The 13,025-nt window shown below is 35.6% G+C and overlaps 1 protein-coding gene and 1 long non-coding RNA gene across 4 annotated transcripts in view; both read right to left on the reverse strand.

Moving 5' to 3' along the window:
• Positions 1-13,025, reverse strand: part of LOC125782409 (uncharacterized) — a 113,395-nt gene that overhangs the window by 41,094 nt on the left and 59,276 nt on the right. The gene's annotated exons all lie outside the window — the stretch shown is intronic.
• The window catches only part of cert1 (ceramide transporter 1), a 43,153-nt gene continuing 30,607 nt past the window's right edge, over positions 480-13,025 (reverse strand). For 2 of the 3 annotated variants that reach the window (XM_022676657.2, XM_022676655.2), the window contains exons 8-18: positions 11,104-11,196; positions 10,693-10,779; positions 9,835-9,927; positions 8,787-8,870; positions 7,820-7,915; positions 7,435-7,567; positions 6,560-6,630; positions 5,627-5,755; positions 4,735-4,864; positions 4,390-4,525; positions 480-3,735 (exon numbers count right to left, since the gene is read on the reverse strand). In XM_022676657.2, the coding sequence (XP_022532378.1) occupies positions 4,398-4,525; positions 4,735-4,864; positions 5,627-5,755; positions 6,560-6,630; positions 7,435-7,567; positions 7,820-7,915; positions 8,787-8,870; positions 9,835-9,927; positions 10,693-10,779; positions 11,104-11,196 (1,044 nt within the window). In that variant the 3' untranslated portion in view covers positions 480-3,735; positions 4,390-4,397. The remainder of the gene's footprint in view (positions 3,736-4,389; positions 4,526-4,734; positions 4,865-5,626; positions 5,756-6,559; positions 6,631-7,434; positions 7,568-7,819; positions 7,916-8,786; positions 8,871-9,834; positions 9,928-10,692; positions 10,780-11,103; positions 11,197-13,025) is intronic. The other variant, XM_022676658.2, reaches the window with a different exon arrangement.

A 13,025-nucleotide genomic window follows, 5' to 3' on the forward strand; every position in this document is an offset into this window, starting at 1 on the left:
ATATAGATATCGTCTATTTACAGATGGAGGTGGTGTTAGTGAGATATTTAAACTACACTTAATTATTTAAAATAACGCTGTAAAACATATTTGCGCTGATGCCGACTTTTCCCATTTCCTGGTCCGTCCAGTAATAGGGCCCGAGTAGAAATGCGCGCGCTGCTTTTACTGGTCCTTTATTAAAGGTTCCGGGGTCCGAGAAAGCCAGTTTAACATGAGGGAAGAGTTTTTCTGATAATAATATTGCTTTTTTTCCCACAGTGCACATTTTAATTCTTCATTTAAATATTATGGATAATATTGCTTTTATGTGTGTATTGTGTTTTATTATACTATTGCATATAAAAAAACTATAATTGAAAAGTTACTTATTTCAGTAATTAAGTTCAGAATGTAAAAAAAAATAAAGCCTTATTTATATATACACATTTTATACATACACATTTTTCTTTTTTTTTATTCAGTCCATCCAGACAAGCTTAGTGTGACTATTTGATTTATTTACAGAAACATTTGTTTTATTTGAATTACATTACATTCAGTGCAAATGCAACAATGACAAATTATACTGGTATTAGAGGGACGTCCGACTCTGGCACACTCACCCGCAACCCCCCCACCCACCAACGATTTCAATTAGGTGCAAAACTCCACTCCCGATTGGCTGCTAATGAAAACCCTCCAATTAGCCAATGAGCTTTTGATTTGAGGGCGATGTGTACATTCTGATTGTGTACCTGTCCTCGCGCTGCTCTACAGGACGCTCCTGATTTACCGTCCTGATCTTAACAGATACTGAAATGTGAGGATGAAGTAAAGCAGCTGAATGAGAGGAGCGGAGTTGAGCACCCTGTGAAAACAGTAGCTACAAATAACAGAGGGCTGATGTGTTTCCTCTTTCCTCTAATAAATACATCATTAACAGTCCTCCGCCTCATTTAACAGAACAGAGCGAAGAGCCAGGCCTTCTGACCTCCAACAAACTACACCCCTCCACCTCAACCTGCACTCAGAGAGTTACACAGATCAAGCTTAACATTATGAAATGCTCCTGTTTGTTCATCCATTATCTTTTTTTTTCAGCTGATAAAATGGATAATATTTGTAGAAACAAGGAGCTGCTCATGATGTTATGCTTGTTTGGTGTACACAGCTCTGGGAAAAAAAATTAGAGAGCACTTAAAATGATGAGTTTCTTTGATTTTACTAAATTGAAAACCTCTGGAATATAATCAAGAGGAAGATGGATGATCACAAACCATCAAACCACCAAACTGAACTGCTGGAATTTTTGCACCAGGAGTAAAGCAGCATAAAGTTATCCAAAAGCAGTGTGTAAGACTGGTGGAGGAGAACATGATGCCAAGATGCATGAATTAAAACTGATTAAAAAACAAAGAAATATTGATTTCTGAACTCTTAAAACTTTATGAATATGAACTTGTTGTTTTCTTTGTATTATTTGAGGTCTGAAAGCTCTGCATCTTTTTTTTGTTATTTCAGCCATTTCTCATTTTCTGTAAATAAATGCTTTAAATGACAACATTTTTATTCGGAATTTGAGAGAAATGTTGTCTGTAGTTTATAGAATAAAACAACAATGTTCATTTTACTCAAACATAAACCTATAAATAGCTAAATCAGAGAAACTGATTGAGAATTCAGAACTAAAGTGGTCTCTTATTTTTTTTCCCAGAGCTGTATATGCTTCTCTAACAAAATAAAGAGGTACTGTACGAACAATAATAAATAAGATTAAACTCAATCTAACCCACCTACACAGTCCAGCCTCGACTCCCAACCCTCAACTCTCAACCCTGTCTCCTGCTTTTAGACTAAACCAAACCGGGCTCCCGACCCGTTCGCTCAGAGCGACAGTCCTCGCCGTCCCTGCTGATTGCAAAATCACAAAGTTTGACTTGTAAGAAATCCAAAAAAAAAAAAGAAAAAAAGGAAAAGGAAATGTCTTATCTTCATTTCTGAACGTCAGATGTGGGACATTTTCAGCAGCCGTCCCTCTAGATCAGAGATCATGGCTGTGGGAGGAGGTACCTCGCATCAAGTTTTCGATGTATGATCTAGACTGAGGCACTTCACTAGTGATATATACACATACATACATACACACATACACACACACACACCTTTCTGCGCTGCTTTAGAACAAATACTCAACACAACCAACCACCCCTTAAACACACACACATTCACACAAATACATACATGCATACAAATGTATTCTGCAATCTTGCAAACTACATATATGCACATTCTGCGCACTCACTCACACACACACACACACACACACACACACACACACACACACACACACACACTTCTCACACCCACCCCATCCTCCCTCTCTAAGGCATGTGGAGTTTGATGAATCACACAAAAGCAACAGGCGGACACGTTTCCCCCCCCCAAACACGCACTTTTGAAGCGATAATTATGAAATTATATACAAAATAATTCACATAAAATGTTTGTCTGCCCCCATTTAAAAATCCCACTTTGTCATCTAGCACTACTGATTCTTAATTGTGCTACGGTATGCCAGCTCCTGACATACAGGTGCAACTAAAAAACATAGAAATTTAGAGATTTCTGGAGACGCACAAAAAAAATTAAACAACAATAATGAACATTAACATCAATAACAACAAAAAGAAATGAAAGGAAAAGAAATAAAATAGAAATATCAGTAGACATCAGTATATTGGGACATTCTAATGCAGTGGTGTGTAAACCCTTATAACACCTTAACTAGTAAGCAGCTGGTAATAATGTGGCTGTGAATGATTATATTATATTATTTAATATTAATAAGCATTGATTCATTAGGATAAAAATCATAGTATAAAAACTAAATCCCCAAAGAGACAGAAAGAAGTATTTCATTAATGCTTTGAGAAATACTAGGTGAAGAACTCCCTCCACCTAGAGCATAATACTGTATTATTTATCAGCCACCTATTAGCTAGTTAAGGGTTAATAAGAGCTATCCAATAGCATTACAGTATCCCTCCACACTGAAACGCTTCTGAAACAAGAGATACTTTTCCAAACCATCCCTTCTTCAGCACCAGCATTACTGGGCTTCATCAAAGAGATTGTGACGAAAAAGGCAAAGGTCATAGGTCGTGTTGTAGATCGCAGGTCAATAACAGCCCTCAGAGTTCATTTACAAACATTAAGAGTCTTTTTGTTACCGGGAGGGGGAGGAGAGTGGGGCGGGGAGATGGACGGGGTGTGGCCTAAGCAATGTGTGTTATATTGGGGATTAGAGAGTATTTTTTTAGCAGCATGGAGGAAGGGAAAAGTACTGAATTTGTTTCAGCTTCAAAAATCACCATTATATAAACCTTTTATCTCACATACGTACATACATGTACTTTTGTGCATACATATACTTTTGTGCGTATATATATATATATATATATATATACACACATATGCATACACAAAAATACAGAATCGATGGTGACGTTTGGCAATGTCCATAGTCCTTTCTGTGAGAGTGGTAGCACAGGACTGGCTAATGGGTTAAAGCCTTGGGACCATTTTAAAGCCTATGGTGCATCTACAGAGGGCCGCAGCAAGAACTATGGGTAATGTAGATTTCTTCCAGTGGCAGCTGTGGTTCTGAACAGTCTGGAGAGGTGGGGTCGAGGAGAACCACTGTCAGGGAGCTCTGTAGCTGGGAGTGTGGAGGGGGGATGATGTACGCTCAGACTGTAGAGAGAGAGAGAGAGAGAGAAAACAAGAGGATGTGTTACAGAACAGTGTTCAGGATTTTACTGCACCTTTAATATGGCTTATGATCTGTACCGTATTTTTCACGCTATAAGGTGCTCTTAAAATACTTTAATTTTCCCCCAAAATCGACAGTGTAATAATAATTTAAATACTTGTATACTACTACTACTAATAATAATAATATTAATAATATTTGGAAAATTCAGAAGTGCATTTTATGATAAATGACTTATTAAAAGTTTACTATTGATCAAATTACTACTGACCGAGTTTACTACTGACCTGGTTCAGTACTGACTAAATTTCCTACTGACCGGGGTTTACTACTGACCAGGTTAAATGCTGTCCATGTTTAGTACTGACCGAGTTTACTTCTGACAGGATTTACTAATGACATATGGTACATATACTAACATGTACAGTTTATTTAATTATACATCAATTCAATCCAATTAAAATGAAGAAATAAATAAAAGTAAAAAAAAAAAAAAAAAAAAAAACAATCAAAGGGAAAAAAAAGAAAACAGGAAAATAAATTAACAAAAAAAAACCATTACATATAGGAAGAAACTAAAGGATTGTGATGTTTTAACTGATTTCAGAGATTATCACAGGTTCTGGAAGTGTCACCTGAGTGCTCAGAAGAGGATGGGCTTGCCGGCAGTTTTCTCCTGAACGTAGGAGGTGAAGCGCTTCAGGAATTTGGGATATTCTCTCTTGGCCACGGCTCTGAGTACAGACGCAGGAGCCCAGCCGCCGGGGTTCACTGTAGATCAGGATGGAGACAGATCATCATCATCAGCATTATCAGCATTCAGCATTAAAGTAACACTGCAGGAATACTCACACACTAAGATATTAGGTAATAACATGAATAAAAATAAAAATATCCTGTAAAATAAAAGATCAGACACTGCAGTCGTGAAATACTCATTATTATAAAATATCTTATAATTTAAACAGTTATTTCCTCACCGTTGGCGACGTATGTGATTTTGCACAGGATGTTATCTCTGCTGATCTCTTTGTCTCCCTCTGGCGGGCTGACCAGCGTCTGGCAGATCATGGCGATGTTGATTTTGGCACGGACGCACCTGCTGCTCGGCTGTAAAACAGAACAGAGAGATTCAGAGAGATCCATCATTTTATTCAGATCATTTTGATACTAGTGTGGTCCACCTTGATTTACTGCAGGAGTGTGCCATTTAACATCATACACAATTACTACTGTGTAATACTGCGATTTACAAAATGTGTTTTGTGATATAGGGATAAAGGGTATCCCCTTTTATCGTCTATTGTGTTTATTTGTATGATTGTACACATATATATAGTAATAAAGAGTATTTTAGCCAGCAATGCTAAAATTTTAACAGACCAATGCTACAATAACTAAGACTCTATGTACACAGTGTGGACTGCAGCAGTAGGTGAAGAAAAAATATTTATTTCCAAAACTATGATTATTATTATTTATATTCTACTATCATTATATCAGAGACATTAAATGGTCTTAAAATGACAATATCGATTATTGCAATCATTTCTGGGACAACATATCACCCAGAAAAACTAATAATTGTCTTGCAGTTTATAACCATGCACTAAATATTCTGCACTTTAGTACTGTTACATTTTCTTTGGCTAAATTTCTTATTTTGTTAAATTATATGTATTTTGTTTCTGCTTAATGTCTGAAACTATTATACTTGCATGAAATAAAACAGTTAATTTGTGTTAGATATAAATTCTTAATTATAAATTGTGTTTTTTCATTTCACTGTAAATATTGTTACCAATATAAAGTAAATATAGTAAATCACATGATGTAAATAGACACTCTTTTATTTATAGAGAGGAACTTTACCTGGGCGTTATCGTGGTCGACAGAAAAGTTACAGACGAGCCACGTGTCAGGATCGTTCTCATTGTTGGCTATGATCTTACGGATCGCGGACAAATACAGCACGTCTCTCTGTGACGCCGGCCACACCCTCTGCAGAAGAGGAACAAACAGTTATTCCAACATCTTAAAGAGAAGCAACCTGTTATCATCATACAACATACAGTGTTCTAAACCTGTATCTCAAAATCTGTAACTTTACAGGTAAAATCCTTCTTAACTTTCAATGCAAGTCAATGCAAAAATATTTTATTTAAAATATCTATATACACAGCTCTAGAAAAAATAAAGAGAGCACTACAGTTTCTGAATCAGTTTCTCTGATTTAGCTATTTATAGGTTTATATTTACGTAAAATTAACATTATTGTTTTATTCTATAAACTACAGACAACATTTCTCCCAAATTCCAAATAAAAATATTGTAATTTAGAGCATTTATTTACAGAAAATGAGAAATCAGTTTTAAGAGATCAGAAATCAATATTTGGTGGAATAACCCTGGTTGTTTTTAATCACAGTTTTAATCATGCACCTTTGCATCATGTTCTCCTCCACCAGTCTTACACACTGCTTTTGGATAACTTTATGCTGCTTTACTCCTGGTGTAAAAATTCAAGCAGTTCAGTTTGGTGGTTTGATGGCTTGTGATCATCCATCTTCCTCTTGATTATATTCCAGAGGTTTTTAATTTGGTAAAATCAAAGAAACTCAGCATTTTTAAGCGCTCTCTTATTTTTTTCCAGAGCTGAAACTGCAACACAATCTTCTACACAGTAAATCACTAAGCATCAGGTTTGTTAGAAACAGTAAACACCACTACTGATAAATGAACCCAGCAGTCAGAACTGGCATCAGAAAACAGATGGATGCATTTTGCTGCCGTCAGCAGTCTTACCTTGTGGGTCTGGTAGACGATTATGGCGTTATCTGACAACGTCTCCACAATGTTGAAGTTTTCAACAGTAGCTGTAAATAAGAAAGAGAAGGAGAGAAAGCAAAAGAACGTAAAAAAGTGAACGAAACATCACATTTTACAGGTGCTGTCGATGTTTAACAGTAGAAGTTTTAAATTTATGCAGAGAGCTGTGCTGTGGCTAGAGCTGGGTATCAAAATTCAATAGGCAAAAGGCACAGATTTAAATGTTTCAGACATAAATTAGTCTGAAAGATCTAATTTATGTGCTTATTTTCGATATTTTGCATTGAAACGCAAAGAAACAGGGCAAACACAGAGAGGTGTGCCCAGTAAGGCTGGGCGGTATGACCAAAAATGCGTATCACAGTATTTTGCAATTATTGTATTAATTATTTTCTTTTATTTGTATTATTATTTTTATTATTTATTTATTTTTATTTGCATGACTGGGCTTTAATACAGGTTTGTGACTTACTGCACTGTTAGGTGTTCATAAAATATCAAACATTAAGGCTTTAATTTAAGGCTTTGATTACTATTGCGTTTAATTTGTCTCACAACATGACACAATATATGAAGAAATCATATATTAGACTTAAGGTGGAACAGTAATCTGAAAAAGACGCTGGTGGTATATATATATATATATATATATATATATATATATATATATATATATAAACACACACACACACACACACACACACATATATATATATATATATATGTGTGTGTTTTTTTTCTACTATATATATATATATATATATATCTCGACATGAAAATATAAATTAACGTGTGCTTTTGTGTGTGTGTGTGTGTGTGTGTGTGCTTTAGTGTGTGTTGTTCACACTCACTCTCCCAGTCATTGCGAACATCTGTATCCCAGAAGTAGTGGCAGACCTCGTGACCTGTGACCCCTTTGACTGCGTGTGTGGCTTTCAGAGGATCCAACACGATTCCATTCTCCTCAACCTCTCTCCTGTACACCTACACACACACACACACACACACACACACACACATGCTGTTTTATTTTATTTTATTTTTTTTTATTTATTAAAGGTTGCTTGATTGATCCGACACAACTGCATTTAATAAAATTAATTAGTGAGCAGGAGCGTGATCAAAAACATGTTTTATCTGTTTTACTGTGACGGCAGATTACTTAAATTTACTACACAAAAACTGTGAACTACTATACAAAAATCTCATCATCATCATCATCATCTCCAGTCTCACCTTCATCTCGCCCTCCTCCACCACCAGCTGCCAGTTCGCATCTCCACCCACATCCTGGAGGGAGTATGTCATGTGACTCTGCACCATCTCCTCCACCTGATAGAGGTAAAAGAGGAAGAGAGAGAGAAAGGAAGAGGATGTGTTTGGGTTAGAGGTCATTTCCACATGTTAAAATAGTGAAAGGTCTGGGGTTATTTATTAAAGCAGCAGTCCCTAAGATTAATTTCTTTTAAACTGAAAGCAGTAGTATTCCTGAGTGGTGAAATGGTATCAGTGTTTTGGTTGGATCATGGTCTAATATATTCCTTCTAAAAACAGAGTGGTCTGGTAGGTTTGTTGGATGTAACTGATCTTTACAATATTGCATAAATTTATATATATATATTTAAAAACACATTAACCTTCATAAAAAGTACTTTTCCACATGCTCTGTGTAATTACACATTCTCACCAGAGAGGTCAAATCCCCAAATCACCAAAACTTACGGACTGTCGCTTTAAATTGATTTAGTCCACACAGAGAGTTACAGCTAAAACATAACTCAGAAAATTCCAGATAATAATAAAAACACAAGCTTCATGCTTACCAACAAACCTTTCATAAAGACTAAAAGGTCAAGCAAGTTTAAAGAGTGTTAAATCTAAAGTTATTAATATGCTGGTTAGAAGAACATGCTTGGGTTTGGGCGCTATTCTTCTTTGTGAACTCCAATTACGCTTATATTCTTTGAATTAAATAAGTAAAACCCCACTGTTCTATATTTAAATATCCTTTATTAAATATTCAGTGTTAAGAAGAAAAATGCAATTATCACAACAAACTGTGCGATCAATTAGTTTAGTTTAATTTAGTTTAATTTATGCAAATGCTTCGGAACAAATTAACATTTGAGACATGCCGCAACATTCCTGTAAACCAAAGGGCCAATCGGCTGCAGAGGCCGAAGCTCACGAGGGGCTGGGTTACCTCAGCACTGAACCTGTGCTCGTGATGAAGGAGGGGGCTGAGAGATACGAAACAGGACGGAGGGGAGGGCGGTGGAGTGGGAGACTGGAGTAAAGGAAGAGCACGGAGAGAAGTTCTTTGTCTTTCTATTCAATTATATCAGTTACAAACAAAATAATTACACTCCTAAACTTTCCCCAAACTCTCCAGAGTATCAGCAAGTACAGAGAAACTTCAGACGTTTTAAATCTTAAGTCACAAGAACAAGAAAACACAAGCAAATAAGAATTAACAGTTTTGAACACTCAAAAAATAGGTCCAGTGCAAAATTACAGACCTGCCAAATCATATCATACAGATTATATATCTTAAATATAATCTACACAGATATCAAAAGTCAATTACAATGGTTATTAATGTCTATTTAAACTTTTTTTGTGTATGTAAACTGTATATATATATATATATATATATATATATATACACATACGTATATATGTATATATATATATTTTTTTTTTTTTATCTCTCAATTATTTAATTAATTAATGTTTTGCCAATAAAGCTTTTATTAATTGAAGTGATTTAAATTGGTAGGAGGGCGAGTGAGAGGGAGAAAGAGAGTAATAGAGAGGTAGAGAGAGTGTATGAGAGAGAGAGAGAGAGAAGGAGATGAAGAAAAAGGGAATAAGAGAGTGAGAGAGAAAAAGAAAAAGGACAAGTGAGAGAGGAAGAGAGAGGGAGACAAATAGAGAGGAATAGTAAGAAATAGCGTAAGAGTGAGAGAGAGATATGTTGGCAGGTCTGAATTGGGGTACCATCTAAACTACTTAAAACCAAATTAAATATACAGGTTTCTGAAAATAGAACCCTTCAGAAACATAAATAATGCTGTTGGTTCTGCTTAGTTCAGTCTGCTGTTAAATCAGTACTTTAACTTGCGTATTTAATGAATTAAAGACTGTGTAAGACATTGTAAGGATCTGCAGATACCCTGATTTCCCATGCAGTGAAATAAATTGAGATAACTTGTCAAAAACAAACAAAAAACAAAAAAAAAAAGTGTCACCTTTTCAGCGAATCGGTGGGTGCCCATAACGGAGTAGGCGTCTAGAGAAGGCATGGGGCTGAGCCTCTGTATCCGAGACTTCTCTGTCTGAGTCTACAAACATAAAAAACACAATCAAACATAATCAACTGCATCTGACTATATACAGTAGTCTGCACTATTGTAGATTATTATAAATCTAAAATCTATTATGTTCATACTGTAGGAACTCCAGATGCTATTAAACAGGTGCAAGTAAACACAGTTACGTAAAACCACCACTTTTTGTGTAAACTAAAAAAAAAAATTATATATATATATATATATATATATATATATATATATATATATATATATATATATATATATATATATATATATATATATATATATACACACAAATATTGCACAGATAATGCTAAAACATTTGCACAGTGCTGTCCATCGTACAGGTATATACACTTATACACAACATCATTAAATCACTAGAATTACTGTCACCAGGATGATGATACCCCTCTAGTCACAGTTATTTTAGGAACATTATTCTATATTGCAATTGGAACATTAACAGTATGCTGTACCACAGATTGTAGATTTGCACTATCTGAACATTGCATTTTTATGACCGTGTAGGATCTTAACAAGAATATTATGTTTAATTTCTATGGATGCAATCAATAAAGAAAATATAATAATCCCATCATTAGCACAATAAAATATTATATATAGAATTTACACTTTGCCCAGTAAATCAGTAATACAAATATACCCTGACAGCTGCTATAACCAATAATAAACAGTTATAGAGCAGCATAAACACAGGCCTTAAGTTTCCTTAAAACAGATAAATGATGACGTAAAGAGACTCTAACAGACCTGTTCCTCTATTTTATCCTGTCGGTCCAGAGCGGCCTCCACAGCATCGAAGAACTCATCCTCATTTATTAGACTGTTTGGGCCCTCCTGAGAGCAGAACGGGAGAGAAGAGGAATATGAAAGGATGAAACGGCTTAAATAGAAGAGTTACATAAAATGGAATATATACGTTTAATAAAAGATGATGTGAATAAAATGCACACAAATATTGTAAATGTGTTTAAAATCACATGGCCGTTATTGTAACACTTTCTACATTTTCTCTCTCTAGAAAATCGCTGTCCAGACCCACAGACAGAAGCATTATGAACGTACAGGAATGAGAAAATTGCCGCCTCTATCACACAGCACCACTGCTGTTAACTGAGCTGTGAATTAAAGGTTATTCAGCAGTGCTACAATAAAGCCCACCTCATAGTCTGGACCTCCGAAATGAGATTTCTTCTTCAGCTCGGACAGCGCTGTTTTATAGGCCTCCTCCACTCTCCTCCTTTTCTCTGTTTCCTACAAAAAGAGAGAGAGAGAGAGAGAGAGAGAGAGAGAGAGGGGAATAGATAGAGGCATGAGAGATGGAATGAGGAGGTGGGAGGGTGAGAGAATGGAAGGGAGAGAGAGAGTCAATGATTACAATTTTGCAGTTCTTCACTTTCTCATTTCGTAAAGCTGTGAGACTATTCCCTCTAGTGTACCACCTCAATCTGATTTAAAACTGTGTATATATATATATATATATATATATATATATATATATATATATACACACTTTTAAATCAGATTGAGATGGTTTTCTCAATCAGATTGAGAAAAACAAGAATTAGTAGGGACACCCGCCTTTAGACTTTAGGTCTTAAATGACTAATATATATTATACTATATAATATATATATAGTCATTTAAGACCTAAAGTCTAAGGGCGTGTGTCCCTACTAATTCTTGTTAGGCTAAAAGGTGACCAAAGAAACCCACAAATTTAAGTATTTATCTTGAAAAAATTACAATAACCAATATATTACCATAGTTTAATGTTTAGTTTTTATGTTTTATGGCCTTTTCCTTCATAACAAGCATAGAAAAATTGCTATTATTTGTATCATTAGCTAGCTAACTTTCCCATTCCACCTTAAACTGTGCAACAGATGGCAAATGCTGCTGCGTTTAAGGTGGAAAGGAAAAAAATTAAATAAAATAAAAAAAAAGTCCCTCATCACAGAGGAATTAATCAATGGATAATTTTTTTTTATTGCTGCACCACCTGCCCCTTTTCTGAAGGCGATGCCCCCAATAAGATGCCCTAAAGATAACTAGTTAAGCAGCAGCAGCAGCAGCTAGGTTGCTGAACTTTAGCACTCCACTACTATATCTATATCTAGATATATCTGTATCAGGTGTATCTAATTCTTAGAGGGAGGATTAAAATCCTTTTCCCTTCAAACTCTGTTTAAATGGAAGAGATACACTTCATAAAAAGATGGAGGAGTACAAAAAAGAAATGATTGGGCCAAAAAATCACCAAAAAATAGCTATAAAGACCTAACTGTAAAATTAAGCATACGGTCAATGTTAATGTGTGGTACTGAATACTGCAATGTGCTCAAACTTCTTTATAATAATACAAATAAAGGATCAAATCTCACTATTTTTTTTACACAGTATGTATCACCCTGTCTGACTGTCTGCCTCTGAGCTAACCATGACCCCAAGGTAAAGAATGTATTCAGTCCAATCACATCTCTTCATTCTACAGCACAGAATCTTCATTCTTCCTCAACACAAAAGCTCCCATTTTTCAGTGTTGGAGGCTGCTTGCAGAGATCCAGCTCAAATCAGTCACAACACCACCTACCTTCCACCCAAGAATCCTGTTCAGAAACGTCATTGCTTATGCTAGCATATGAGCAATCCACTGAGTATTCCTAATATTAATTTACCGTATTTGTTGGACTATAAAATCCTTTAATTTTCCCAAAACTCAGTCAGAGCGCCTTATAATCTGGTGCACCTTATGTATGAATTCTACCAGTCAGGTATTAAGAAGAAGTAAAGCCACTCCACTGAAGTACAGAGTTAAAAGGATGAATTATTTGTGAAATTTCTTCATCACTAAGGCTAGGTGCAGCAGCATCAGCATTAGCATTAGCCACTAACCGCAGCGCTAGCTCTTTTACTGTTCAGAGGCGATTATATTGGACTGTAGTCTGAGCATTTACCGCGTTAAAACAAGCTATGTGGGACGAACAACTAGCTAATATCGTCTTGGGTTACCATAACACTAAAGGTTCCTTGGACTAGCGCTACAGGGAAACATTTACGTCTCGCTAGCGCAGCAATTAGCG

This window comes from Astyanax mexicanus, chromosome 17 (assembly GCF_023375975.1).
Source record: "Astyanax mexicanus isolate ESR-SI-001 chromosome 17, AstMex3_surface, whole genome shotgun sequence".
NCBI lineage: Eukaryota > Metazoa > Chordata > Actinopteri > Characiformes > Acestrorhamphidae > Astyanax > Astyanax mexicanus.